This window comes from Phalaenopsis equestris, unplaced genomic scaffold (assembly GCF_001263595.1).
Source record: "Phalaenopsis equestris unplaced genomic scaffold, ASM126359v1 Scaffold000522, whole genome shotgun sequence".
In the NCBI taxonomy this organism is placed as follows: Eukaryota; Viridiplantae; Streptophyta; class Magnoliopsida; order Asparagales; family Orchidaceae; genus Phalaenopsis; species Phalaenopsis equestris.
Window position 1 is genome coordinate 1,703,785 of NW_018164962.1, and position 15,095 is coordinate 1,718,879.

A 15,095-nucleotide genomic window follows, 5' to 3' on the forward strand; every position below is an offset into this window, starting at 1 on the left:
CAACTAGTACTTTTGGGAGGGAGACAAACTAATATGCATGCATTAACTGCACATTCATTTTTGTTGGTTAGTCACGAACTTTCTATGTTTTGAGAAATAGTTTCTCAAACTCCGAGGGAAGAGGGACTTTAACTGCACTATTTGAGGTGAATATTAAGAGTGGAGTATGATTTTGACCTTCTTTAGTTTTATTCTCCTTCCATCATTTATATTCATACCGAAAGAGATTCCAAATTTGTATAAACTTGTTAATCTATTTAAGCCCATGCATATTGTGAGATCATGGCCTTGTGAATCATGAATGAATATTTGATGTTAACAAAAAACCAGTTTCATTTCCACTAGTTCTGTGAGCATTTAATAACAATTTTCAAAGGGATCGTACTAGTTAGTTTGTGAATGTGTAATGAACTTTCATATGTGTCACTATATTTTTTTGATGTAATCACAATTTTTTTGAGTTATATAAATATTATTAAACCTTTTTGCATTTTCATTTCTTGACATTTGAGAAAATAACATTCTGCTACACAGATTATTTATTCAACTAAAAAAATTTGCAAATAAGTTGTTTACAAAACACACTAACTAAACAGCTAAACACTTTATTCAAAACAGGGGCAGAATGGTCAATTTTACAGAATCAGCTGTTTTCCAGATGCACTAACCAAACAACCAGACAGCTTATCCGGATCAGCTGGTCATCAGCAGATTATCAGGATAAGCGGCTTATCAGCAGAAGCTGGATAAGCTGCTTATCAGCAGAAACTGCAGCTGCCCCAAACAGACCCTAAACTTTTATTACCCACATGTGCTCCATACAATGTGTTGAATGCTCAAACACTAAGTTCAAGAAAACTGCGCATATCGAAAAAAGAAATTATCTTAGAATTTCCTCCACTCTAATAAGCTTGCACATATATTTTCAAGCCTTGAAGTTTTTTTTTTCAAAATCAAATTTAATATCATTAAATGCTAGTTCAAAAAATTGGAATATATGTTGGTTTTTTACTTTTATTTTTAACTAACTCATGCAACATTGCCAGACCAATAATTTGAATATTTAGCACGATAGTTGGAACATATGCAATTCTTTTAATGATGAAATGCTTTTCAAAGCAAATTATAATTTAGCTTAAGTATATTTAACCACTCAACATTCTCAAACTTTTTTAGCGTTCAACACGTTAGTTGAAGCACATGCGGGTGATTAAAATTTAGTTTTATGCCAGCCTGTATAATATTCTCATATGCCTAAATTCAAACATTTAGAATCATGCAAAAATTTCAAGTTTATTTATAGATAGCCTCTGTAGTATTTTTAGATAAAACGTTTAAACATTTAGTAATGTTCGGAGCACATGAGGGTGTCTTTTATGATTTACATACTTTTCAAGATGAAATATAGTTTAGTTTAAGCTTATATTTAGCATGTGCACCATTCTCAAATCAGACATTTAAACATGTAGCACACTAATCGGAGCACATATGAGTATTTTGATTTTATAGATTTGGGCAATTTAACATATTTAGCATTTTTTATGCATGATATTTAAAATCTAGCTAATTTAAGCTCACGTACTATTCTCGGACTGTATGATCAAGCATTTAGAACGATGATCAAAGCACTTGTGGGCTTTAAAAACTTTAGGGATGAGAATATTTTGTAAGATTTGCACTTTTTAAGATGATTTGCACGTCTTTTGAAGGAATATAATTACGTTAAAAGTATGTCACGTGCAAGACCTTATATATTTGAACAAACTAATGGATGCAAAAGCTTCATATTTAACATAAAAAATATTTTCGGTCCGCTTGTAAAATTATATTGTATTCAAGTAATTAATTAATTTATATCATGTCAACAATTCGTTAAATTTTGATTGTTCTACAAGAAGATGTTACTCGCACTTGCAGGTGAATTATCAAGTCTTATTCAAGCTCATAGGTGCGCTACAAAATCATGTTTTTTTGCTCACAAGCAAACTACCAAATTCATTGTCGATCCCTTGTTGTCCATCTAAGTGTTCAAATCAAGACCTCTATAATTCATCTAATGTAAAGAGTAGCAATCCAGTTGTTCAATGAAAAATCATGTCTAAGCTCATAGACAAAATATCAAATTTCCTATGTGGCCAACATCGGACCATCATCCCATTGCTACTACACCACTGTCATTGAATAATGGTTACTGTCGGACCACCATCGTCATTGTCGCCACCTCCGGCCACTGTCAAATCCCCATTTTCACTATGTCTAATAAACCACCGAAGTAATTGAATTGTTGCCGCACTACCACCATCTACATCATTGAACTGTCACCATTGTCGAATAGCAATCGTCACAACTTAGCTACCACTGTTGCCACCACCACTATCAATGGGCTATCACCGATCGCCTTTGGACCACCATCAACGACAATCATCAAATCAATATCACCCACCACTTCTGTTCAATCGTCAATGCTTCTCCAATATTTTTCGTCATCTCTGGAAAAAGTAAAGTCAACATTCCACACTCTTGTAACATCACCTTCTCCTATTCAGGAGACGAGTACAATTTGATAACTTACTTCTACATAGTAGAATCATTTCAACTGTTTTAAGTCTTATGATTTGTCTCTTTTTAAAGTTTCCACACAAAAATTTGTGATGACTCATGTACTAATTTCTCTTATTTTCTTTGAAAAAAACTAAGATGATAAACATTAGTATTTTGTCACTGCAAATTTTTACACACGTAACATTAACAATGAGAGTTTTTGCATGATCGTATCTATAAAACAAAGTGGCATCTACAACCACATGATCTATGGCACCCAAATCTATAATCCATGGACTAGATGCCACTCATATTAAACTTAGGGCACTTTCAAATTTATTTTTTTTATGAGAAACGTGTATCACTACTAGATTGTGTTTGTTATAATATTTCTTAAATAATCTCCAATTGTTTCTCATTAAAAGGGATTGGTTCAATTGGCATATGGGTCTCAAAAATGGCAACAAGATTGCAATTATGGCTCCAATGTTGTGGATGGGGAGCAAGCTTCAAGTTGGATAGTTTTTCCTTGAAACTTCCATCTTTTATCTTTATGTGTCCAAATTTTTGGCAATGCTTGCACCACGACATGTTTCTCTTTTGATGTGTGTCATTGGTGAAAATGAAAAATGAAAAGCAAGGAAATAATTTGTAAGTTTGGTTGTTATTATTGGACCCTAACTTATTTTCTCCCTATAGACTTAAAAAAAACTTCATGAATGGAAGTTTGCTTAAGACTTGTTGATATTGAAATTAACCCAAACCACAAAGAAATGCAAATATATTGTTAGAATTCAAATATGTTATAACGACTCTTCAAAACAGGAAATAAATGATAACAAAACAAAAAGGCAGAAGGGGTAAACGAGCTGAGAGAACGTGGTGGTGACAGCAGGAGGGGTGTTGAATGTGGTTTTAGGTGATGCAGTAGTAAGAGAGGGGCTACAAGGATTGTCGACGGTAATAAAGTCTGGTACTAGGGGCGGTAGCAGCAGTTGGATGGTTTAGAGGGGTTTGCGGCATATATGGAGGATGGGGAAAAGCAGCAGCGGGCCTAGAAGGTGTAGGGCAAAGTTGCAGCAGGTCTAACAAGGGAAAAGACAAGGAAGATGTGTTGCGGGAAGAGGGCAGCAAACAGGAAAAGGTAAGATACACACCTACCACCTCGGACGAGTTGCAGTCGGAGCACTTTCTCGCCATCAGATACAGTCCTAGAAGTAAAAAAGGGGACGTTGGAGGCTATCCAAACAGAAATCTCAACCAAAACTGAACTTAAAACGAAATAAAAATATATTTATAATAAATTAAGATAACAAGGGGGAGGCGACAACCCTCTCAACCCTATTTAGGGTAGGCCAATTCAGTTCAACCTCCTTGTTGAACCAGCGACTCGTATATCTCGGCGGTAGACTCAATCCTACAAACTAAGAGATTTGTGACATTTGTTTAACCTGCGAACCTTTTATATGTGATCGACAAGTTTTTCTATTTAATATAAGTATTAAATAGTTTTTATTTTACCTGGGTTCCAAGTTCCCTATAGAGACAAGCCCCTATAGTTAATTATATTTTAAATGACTGGGGTCACTTGAGAAAACTCTCGATAATGATCAGAGGTATTAGTCTTCAATATTTTAAAGTTTAGGTTTTCACGATATGAGGTGGAAAAACAAGTGAGAGTGACTCAAATAGGAACAATTATTTCAGGAGTCCAAAGGAAGGAACAGGTAGAGGATGTCACCGATCTTGAGGAGAAACCTCAGTGATTTCCCAGACTATCCTACTGTGTGACTTTGTTTTGGAGAAGATGTTATTTAGGTGTTTAATCCTACCAATTTTATTGTTTGGGACTTACATTTGTATAATATCTATTTATGCAAATAACCCACATATATAAGAAGATTTACGGTGTGTCACACGATAACCTCAAAATTTAGGGCGAGTTAGGACTTACGCTACACAACATGGTTGTACAAGAGCCTAAAGAAGGGGTGAGAATTTACGTCGCGCAGGGCGAACTACCTCAAAATCCTATGGGTTGTTATTTAGACTAGGAAAAAAATTGTTGAAGAAAATCCTCTTGCTGCACGGTCTGAGTTCCTCGACATGCTGTCCACGAATTTAGCTCCGAATCTTCTGTCGTCGCGATAGTTCCAGGGTTTAAGTGTTTGAGATTGGTGATTTATGTTTTACAGTTTGGTGTTAATGTTTGGTTTTGTTTTGTTTCGATTTTAGTTTTGCATGCGAAATAAGTAAATTACAAGTAAATAAAAGATACTTTGAAAAGTAAAATGCAGTAAAGTAAAAATGCTGTAGATAAACTGTAAAAGCGCACCTGAGCATCTGCTATTGTTGCGTGATTAATATTGCGAGCATAATATGATTTGTAGCAGATTTAAATAAACTTGGATTTAAATAAACTCGCAAGAAAAATAAATAAGGCGAGAAATTTCTAATTGTCTTCCAAGCTTATTACTAAATAAATTTTCAAAATTGAAAGGAGGATTTGAGTGAAATATCCAAGCTTAAATCTCGGTGCACTGAGTTTCATTGTAGGTTAAGTTATTGTGAGAATTTCACTGTTGATTTAACTAAGAAAGCATGAACTACGTCTTGGTGCATCCTCATCTCTAGTATCTTAATCAATTTGTGAATCAGAGTCAAGTGCCAAGTTTCATTATTTATTCGAAAATTAGTTGGATAAACGTTCACCTAGGGTGTGCTCCTAAAATCTAGGAAGTCTATAGTGAAAAATATGTGGATGAACTCTTACATAGAGCGTGCTCCTAAAATCTAGGAGACCTACACTGAGAATTAGATAGATTGACTCTCACCTAGGGTGTGCTCCTAAAATCTATGAAGCCTATACTCAAAAATAAGTGGATGGACTCTCACCTAGGGTGTGCTCCTAAAATCTATGAAGCCTATGCTGAAAAATATGTAGATAGGTTCTCACCTAGGGTGTGCTCATAAAATCTAGGAGGCCTACACTGAGAATTAGGTAGATGAGCTCTCACCTAGGGTGCGTTCCTAAAATCTAGGAAGCCTACACTTTAACTTGTGTTTAAAGTGATTTAAAGTGTTCTACCCCCAATTAAGTGTTTTTTCAACTAATCCTCAAATATTTCTAAGTGTCTTCCAAGTAATTAAATCAGAAATTTTCATTTTTTTTGACTTAATCATTTAAAAATAAATAAAACGAAGGAGGCCAACCCATTTCCAAAACTAGTAAAATCGAAAGGGGGAAAACAATAAGTGAATCGACATAAAAAAATGTTTAAATGATAATCAAGTGAAACCCAAAACAGTAGATAAAACTCTCCAAATTTGGCCCCAAAACGATAGACAAAGCTTTTCAAATCCAGCTCAAAACAGTAAATAAAGCTGTCCAAGTCCGACCCCAAAACGATAGACAAAGCTTTCTAAATCCAGCCCCAAAACAATAAATAAAACTTTTCAAATCTAGCCCCAAAACAATAGACAAAGCTCTCCAAATCCATCCCCAAAAATAATAAATAAAGCTCTCCAACTCCATAAGCTCTCACAACATTTTTAACACCTCCAAACAGTAATTTGCAGCACTTGTAAGCTACTTACAGCAGTCCAAACCACAATTTCAACACCCAAACAGCTCTCACAACTCTCCAAAAGATCTCATAGCACTTTAAAAGCTCTCGTAGCATTTTTAACACCTCCAAACTGTAATTTGCAGTGCTTGACAACACCTAAACATTAATTTTAAGCAACTTACAGCTTTTTTCAGGACCCGACCACACTTCTACAGCTCTCCCGAGCCCAAACAACAACGTTCTACAGCAGCTAACAACTTCCCACAACACTTACAGCAGATGACAACTACCCAAAACCTAAACAACAGCTTTTTATAGCAGTTAACATCTTCCCATAGCACTTACAAAAGCTTTCTATAGCAGCTAACAACCTAACAACTTCCCACAACACTTACAGCAGCTTTCTATGGCAGCTAACAACTTCCCACATCACTCTAAAACACTCCAAATCAACACTTCTAAATACTTCAAACAACACCCATATAAACCCAAGACAAAAACAACTCTCAAATCATCCCCTTCTAAAAGCTTTAAACAACATTTTAAAAGCTCAAAGACAGCACATAAAACCACTCCAAATGGCAAATGTTAAGCCCCAAATCAACGGAAGTTTAGGGCAAAGAACAGTAAAAACAACAAGCTAGAATGACATCTCGATCCTTCTTCAAGATAAAAATAATATCGAACAACCGACCAAGAAGAATCTAATGAAGCTTCGCCTATGTATCCCGCAACTCCTATGCATTTACATTCCTAACACTTAAACTTTCAGTTTCTACACACATGTCACCTTGATTTTATGTATGAAAATAGCTTGCGTTAGATATGTGGATATATAAGAATTGAATTTTTATACACTGCAAAGATCCTTTTTATCATATCAAAGAAACTCTTAAAATTTGAAATGTAACTTTTCGTGCACAAGGTGGCGTATAGGTAGACAAATTTAAGTTTGGGTGTTAAATTTGTAAATGAAACTTAGGTGTGAGATATGTAAACGTATAAAAATTCGATGACATGTATGTAAACATTGAAATTTAGGTATCAGATATGTGCATGTATGAAAATTGTGTGGTACGTATGTGAATTTCCTAAAAAAAAATGCCCTTTTGTAGGTGTATGAGAACAAAACACTAAATAAAAATAATCAATGACATGGCTTGCTGTAGCATTATAGAAATGGGCATGTCACGCCAAAACCAAGGGATGAGCTGCCCAACTTTCAAATTCAATGTTCTTTGTAAAGTAGTCACACACAATGTCATAAATTCTCAAGAGAAAATTTATAATGATAAATCACTGCCTAAAGAAAATGTGTCATTAAATGTGCAGAATGATTAATGAGATTCAATACGATCCACTAAAAAAAAACTATCAAAATTATGCAGCCCATAGATGATCATCTTCTGCATTTAAATGTAAGTAGTTACAAATTCCAAGAAAACAAATCATCAACGTTGGTACAAACCAACATAATTCACCTGCCAAAATGATTCTGACATACAAATTACAATGATAATTATCAGTTTGTGCATGAGCAAATGAAATGTCACAAGTTTCTTTAATCTTAAATGAAATGTGGAAGCGAGCCGTGACAAACTTGAATTACTCATTAAAAAAAATGCAAATTGCAAGAATATTCTGCCTTTGTTATCTGAGTCAGTTCAAGACGTAATCGAACCAAAAGTACATATGCAACCATACCTTTCAGTAGGAATAGAGGCTGAGCAAAGAGAAGTAAAAGAAGTTCGGCTCTGTGTTCGTTGCTCTGTGTTTCGGCTCTGTGTTCGTTGCGATCTCATCACCGCCTTCTTGCTAATGACGATCGCTGAAAATTTAGTTGGGACGACAATGGTTTAAGGCAAGAATCGAGAGCAGAGGATGAGAGAGGCGAGCAAGGGTTTTGGTCTTCGGTCGGGGGAGGAAAACATGCGTCGAATGCGGGGAGAGTGGAAGCAGGTATTGGTTTTGGCGCAAAGGGAGGAGTCGAGGGCTTCGACGTTTGTAGAGAGGAGCGAGGGTTTCTCTCGAGCGAGGAAAAGGCGAGGTTTTTTTGAGAGAGGAAGAGGCGAGGGGATTTCGGTCACGAGGAAGAGGGGAGCGGGAGAAGAAGAGTGGGGGATTCGGCGCGGGAGGCGGGATCGAGCAGGCGAGTGAATTTTTTTTCGGTGCAGGGAGGAAAGCAGACGAGTGCGGGAGAGGGTCTCGAGCGTGGCTTCTTCTACGCGAGGAAGAGGGAGGCATGATTGAGCAGAGAGCGGGAGGAAGAAGGAGCTAATGGGAGAGAGAGTTCTGTCGAGCCGAGCCCAGGCGAGCGGGGGAGGCTGAATTGTATAGATTAAAATTCAAGGGAGCCGTTACGTGAAAGCTTTGGCGGGGAATTGAATACTTTCCTTCGATGTAGCCGACTCAATTGGAAAAAATAAAAACATATTGTTTTCAATAATATGAGTTTTAAATGCTCATTTTAAATTTTGAAATTTAAAATTTGAAATTTGAAATTTGAAACTCGTGAGTCAATTGATGCATGCTCCATTTGAAATAATTAGTCTGTGCTTAGCTCATATCCATCCCAAGTCAAACTCGAGTTGAACCTAGGTTGATCCCGGGCCCACACCCGCTAATTTAAAAAAAAGACGTGCATTGATTTTTGTGCAATCTACTCGTGCGTGGGACCATAGTGATATGGGTGTCCTTTCTAGATTAAACTTCATTAAAATTTTGACATTATATTAAACATCATTAAAATCTGTTTCATAATTGATTTGAAAAAAAAATGCAGTTTCTTCCACGTGCGGCAACAGTAACAGACAAGTTTCATTGGCATATTCAATGAATTGGTAGCTCTATCTGCTGATCTCTGTGCAATAATTGATGCTTTGTAGAAGTTAAACCATTGATAAAAATATTTTGAGTATAGGGTGGATTGATAAGCCATTTACCTAATAATAGATAGTTCATCGTAACGTTCAAAAATTTTTGGTATGGCTGATTTAATAGATTATTTTCTTCTTCAAAAACATGACTTGACGGAAAACTTCCTGTTTATGATCCATTTTCTGAAGTAGCATTTGTTTTAATACACTACCATAATGTTGCTTTGAATCAAACCTGTCATAGGAACTCACATTAAATGGGTTTATACTTATAGTTCAATCTTCAACCATTGCAAACACTACACCAGCTATTAGTTATAATAGCTTGCATTGTATGTCTTGTTTCACCTGCCTAACTAATCTAATGATGATGCCATTTATTCTGCTGAGTTCATGACCATGATACATGGTGCAGGCATATATGTTCAAATATGATTCAACACATGGTGTATTCAAGGGAACCCTGAAGGTTGTGGATGAGTCGACATTAGAGATCAATGGAAAGAGAGTTGCTATCACTAGCAAAAGGTATTTAACAAACGTTCACCCATGGAAACCGGGTCTTGTGATCTATTTTGAACTTAAATTGCCAATTTTATGAAAGCACTTAGCTGTGCAGTTTTTTGAGATTGGGATGAGGCCCGATGGATGGGTTTCTCCATTCATAGGGATGATGTGATCAGATGTGGAATTATACTCCTATTTAAACAGGTTAAAGCAGCATAATATCAAATTTGTTCCTTAGGAATGGCGGGAGCCTCTTGTATGATGCAAAACCTAGAATAATTTATTTTTTTACAGTTTTATTCAGATGAATCTGCCGTCCATCTTACTGATTGCAACTTCATTTCAAAATGCTGTCGTCTGACAGTTCTCATTGCAACCAACTGGATGATGAAGGAATGACTTGGAAGCACTGGAAAAACTATTACTGTTTATGAGGTTTTAGCTGTCCATTAACTTGGATTACATTTTCTACTATGGTAACGGTATATTATTTAAGGGGCTACCAGTGTTCCTTGCCCTGCTCTCAATTTATATGCTAGTATAAATCAGAAATACTCAGAGTAGAGTGATAATAATTGTTCAAATATACCGGTAAAATAGAAAAGATACACACTAAATTGAAAATCAAAATTAACTTAATTGGGTGGGCCGCCTTCACTTGAGGGAGAGTTTGTAAGGCCCATTATTGGGTTGATTCTAATATCTGTGTTATATATCCTACATATTTTTGGAAAACTGGTATTATGAGCATCTATCCTTTAGGAAACTCCATAATAGTAAGCTCTAAAAATTAAGTTTAAGCTTAATATTGTATGCTAGTAAAAAATCTAAATGACAAACATCAGGCCATCTAACCTATGGCTATTAGGTAAGGTTGTAAGACTTATTATTGGGCTATTGTTGTCTTTTGGGCTGTAAATGCCATTTACGTGTCTTCCATATAAACCATCTAATTAGCATGGGTTAATATAAAGCTAACAAACTTATTAAATTTGAACTTAAGCGTTCCAATTGATGCATGCTCCATCTATATGTAAACTTGGGCAGCTCCCATGGTAATATGCCATTAATCAAAATTAAAATAATCAATTAAATCCAAATTAACCTAAAATTTCATCTCTATTTAATGAGCTTTTTTGAGTCAAATTGAAACTCATGGGTAATTCATAGTCATCCTTTGTCTCTGAGCTCTTATCAATCATACCTGACACCTAAAAGCACAAATGTCCAAGATCTATGCCTCATTATTTAGTAAAACTGATACAACAACCTCTTCATTAGTAAGCGAGTCAACATCAATATCAAAATTATATATATATATTTTTACATGTATGCAGGTTTACTCTAGTCTAATCAAGATACATGAAGGATGCAACTTATAATTGGGAATTAAATTTTTTGAATGTCAAAGCTATTTAACATTAATATATTGGCTATGTTGAGATACACTAGATGATAAAATTGTGTGATTTTGATAGTGTTTATCTCCACCCTCAACTGTTGCATTAATTTAATTTAAACAAAAAAAAATAAATCTAAGATTAAAGTTTAACCTAAGCAATTTACTTATATTAGAGTGTTTCCATACAAGTGGGAGGGTTATTTAACTATTGGTGCTTGTCCATAGAAAGTCATGACCTCTAACCTAAATAAGCAACATATAGCAGAATTTGGTTAAAACAAACCAAATGTATATCAAATATCTCTGACGTTATTAGATTGGGTCCATTGGATCCTGTAGCCTTGATATGGTCTACCTAACCGCCACCATTCTCCATAAATTTCATTCAAACCTAAAAATTAAATATAAATCCAAAATTGCACTAAAGTAACCTCTTAAGTGGGAGTTTTCCGTGCAAGCGGGAGAGCTATTTAACTATTGGTGATTGCACTCATTAGGAAGATCCTTTATCATAAATGATATAATATCAGTCAAAGTTTGGTTAAAACAAATCAAATCTATCTCAAGAGAACCACACTTTTGAGTTTTCTCATCATATCGAGGAGCTCAAAGGTTGGAATTTATTTCATCGACAAACATTTTATTAATGACACTTTTTTAATAATCGTAAGAATGACAAGATAGAAAGAGTGAAGGGTGATAAATGTAATTATTTTTTATAGTAATTAAGAGAAAAGGATGATAAATGTGTTGGGATTAGTGGACCCCTATATACTGAGGTCGAGCACAACTTCTGTTTCTCAAGTGTAGTGCCATTGGTTAACATATCAACAGAGTTTCTACTTTCACAAATTTTCTCAAGTAGCAGCTGTCCGTCATCTAACAATGATCGAATAAAGTGATATCTGATCTGAATCAGTTTGGTTCTGGATTGAAATGCTGGATTTCTGGAGAGGAATATGATGCTCTGGCTATCACTGTTGAGAGTGCTCTTCTGAGCAACGTTACCCAATTTCTTCAAGAAACTCTATAGCTATATCATCTCCTTTGCAGCTTCTGACACTGCAACATACTCAACTTTCGTAGTGGACAAGGAAATTGTCTTCTGTAGATTCGAGCCTCATGACACTGCAGTACCACCAAGAGTATAAACATAACCTATAGTACTCTTTCTGCTGTCAATGTCTCCAGCTAAATCTGCATCAATGTAGCCCTGTACCTCCAGACTCTTTCCTGATAAACACAAACAAGTTGTTGAAGAGTCTCTTAGGTATCTCAAGGTCTACTTCGCAGCTTCCAGTGTTCCTTCCCTGGATTACTCACGTATCCGCTCACAACTCCCGCTGCATGGGCAATATTCGGTCTGGTGCAGACCTTAACATACATGAGTGAACCAATAGCTGAAGCGTAAGGAATCTTACTCATGTAGTCACGTTTCTCCTCTGTCTCGGGTGACTGATTCTTGTTGAGTCTGAAGTGGCTGCCCACAGGTGTGCCAACTGGTTTGGTCTTGTCCATTTTAAACCTGCTAAGCACCTTTTTCACATAATCAACATGTGAAAGCCTCAACATGCCTCTGATTCGGTCTCTAACAATTCTCATGCCAAAATCCGTGTAGTCGAACTTCTCGATCCCCAAAACCTTTACTTCGTCTCCGACCATCGTTCTTCCTTAGATCTGAAACCATGGTTCTGATACCAATTGTTGTAAAAAAACAACGACAATAAAACGAAACACTAGATCGAGAAAAAAAAACCGCAAAATAAAAAACACAACGGAAACAAAAATTTACGTGGTTCGATAAATTGCTTACGTCCACGGAGCTGCAGAAGATTTTATTGCTTCGAGGAAATTACACCGTCGTCGATTCGACGACTACAAGAAAATAATTCTCCTTACTTCCTCTCTCCTCTCTCTCTCCTCTGTCTCTCTTACAGCTAAAGAGAAAAAAGACTAAGGGAATCCCGTAAGCCTTCTTAGCACAAGAATCCAAAGGAAGAAAAAGGACAAAAGAGCTTTTCTTTTCTTCTTCCTTTCAGCCGTGGGTGTGGTGAGGAGAGCAGACAACCTATTGCTATTTATAATGAGCATAGCAGAATAAAGGAGGAAATAATATTATTGTCTTATTTGCTGGACGTGTTTCTGTGTCAAATCCTTTTGGCGGGACAGCATAGGAGAGGGAAGGCGGGACCGCGTAGGAGCTTTGGCGGGAGCACGGGGAACGCGTGAGATGTGGAGAGAAAATACGAGATTAACAAATTAAATAATGCAGTGTACCGGGGTCCACTAATCCCAACAATTATGAGGTTCTTTTTCAGTTCAGAAATGTGTCTAACTTTTGGTAGGATCCATTTGTTTTTGTTAGGGAGTGCAATTTCAACATCTCTTGTCCCCACCACATTCAAAGTTGTTCCATCAGCCAGGTACACCTTCCCAAAGTCATTTGCAACATAGTTTTGCATTAACTTCCGATGGGAAGATGTGTGAAAGGAAGCCCCTGAGTCCAGTATCCAGTCATCAACGGAGCTATGAACTGCATCAACGGAGCTATGAACTGCAAATGAACTGCAAGCAATAGTGCATCCTGCACTTCTTCAGTTACAACATTAACACTAATGTTCTCCGTTTTCTTAGGATTTTTGCATTTTTTCTTTGTGGTTAGTTTTGTCACAATTCCAGCAGGTTGCTTGTTGACAAGACTTTGACTTGCTCTTGCTTATGTGTTTTGATTTTGACCTTCCTCTGTTTGAGTTCTTGTTCTTTGATCTCCCTCCGGAACTAACATTTAGTGCCGAATTTGAACTTGAGGTCTCGCCAGAATCTTTTCTGTGCACCTCCTCAGCTAAAATTAAATCACGAATATCTTCATATTTTTAGCTTAGTTTTACTTGCAGAGTTGTTAACTGTCATTCTCATAGCTTCCCAGCTATTCGACAATGAAGTCAACAGTATCAACGCACATATCTCATCGTCAAAATCAATTTCAACAGACGACAATTGGTTTGTGATGGTGTTGAAATCGTTCAGATGTTGAAAAACATATACACATTCCGTCATCTTCAGGTTGAATAACTTTTTCATTAAGTGCAACTTGTTATTCGCCGATGACTTTTTATATATACCTATAAGACCGCCTTAAGATCTGCCACGTCCTCTCCTTTATAACGTTGTGAGCAACGGACCTCGACAAGGTTAATTGAATAACCCCCAGAATCTGTCGATCCAACAAATTCTAATCAGCTATCACTTTATTCGATCATTGTTAGATGACATATAATTGCTACTTAAGAAAATTTGTGGAAGTAGGAACCCTGCTGATATGTTAATCAAGGGCATTACACTTGAGAAACTGAAGTTGTGCTCGCTCGACTTCAGATGTTCTTCTAGCTTGAAAACAAGTTTTGAGTTGTAGAAGTGAAGGATATCACACTTGAAAAAAAAAGATGCAGCCAGGGGACGATGCAGCCAGGGGACGATGCAGCTAGCATCCCAAACTCTAAGTGGAGAATTGTTGTGATTAGTGGACCCGATACACAACATTATTTAATTTGTTAATCTCGTATTCTCTCTCCGCGTCTCATGCGTTCCCCGTGCTCCCGCCAAAGCTCCTACGCGGTCCCGCCTTCCCTTTCCTATGCGGTCTCGCCAAAAGGTTTTGACGCGGAAACACGTCCAACAAAGGAGGAAATAATATTATTTCCTCCTTTATTATGCTATGCTGATTATAAATAGCAATAAGTTGCCTGCTCTCCTCACCACGCCATAAGGCTGAAAGGAAGAAGAAAAGAAAAACTCTTTTGTCCTTTTTTTTTCCTTTGAATTCTTGTGCTAAGAAGGCTTACGGGATTCCCTTAGTTTTTTTCCCTTTTTTTTCTCTTTAGCTGTAAGAGAGAGAGAGAGGAGAGGAGAGAGAGGAGAGAGGAAGTAAGGAGAGAATTATTTTCTTGTAATCGTCGAAGTGTCATAGAAAAGTACCGATAAGACTGAAAGGAAAATTTTATAAGACGGTGGTGAGACCTGCAATGCTCTATGGCGCTGAATGTTGGCCTTTAAAAGAGAAGCATAATAATAAGTTAAGTGTTGCCGAGATGAGAATGATTAGGTGGATGAGTGGCTTTACACTTAGAGACAAAATACGGAATGAATATATTCGTGATAGGGTTGGTGTAGCTCCTGTGACAGACAAAATTAGAGAAAGTC

At 36.6% G+C, this 15,095-nt stretch overlaps 1 protein-coding gene across 1 annotated transcript in view; it reads left to right on the forward strand.

The window, feature by feature from the left end:
- LOC110028692 (glyceraldehyde-3-phosphate dehydrogenase GAPCP2, chloroplastic) overlaps positions 1 to 15,095 on the forward strand; it is a 27,344-nt gene that overhangs the window by 7,513 nt on the left and 4,736 nt on the right. Inside the window, exon 6 of the mRNA XM_020730642.1 lies at positions 9,402 to 9,514. Within this exon, the coding sequence (XP_020586301.1) occupies positions 9,402 to 9,514 (113 nt within the window). The remainder of the gene's footprint in view (positions 1 to 9,401; positions 9,515 to 15,095) is intronic.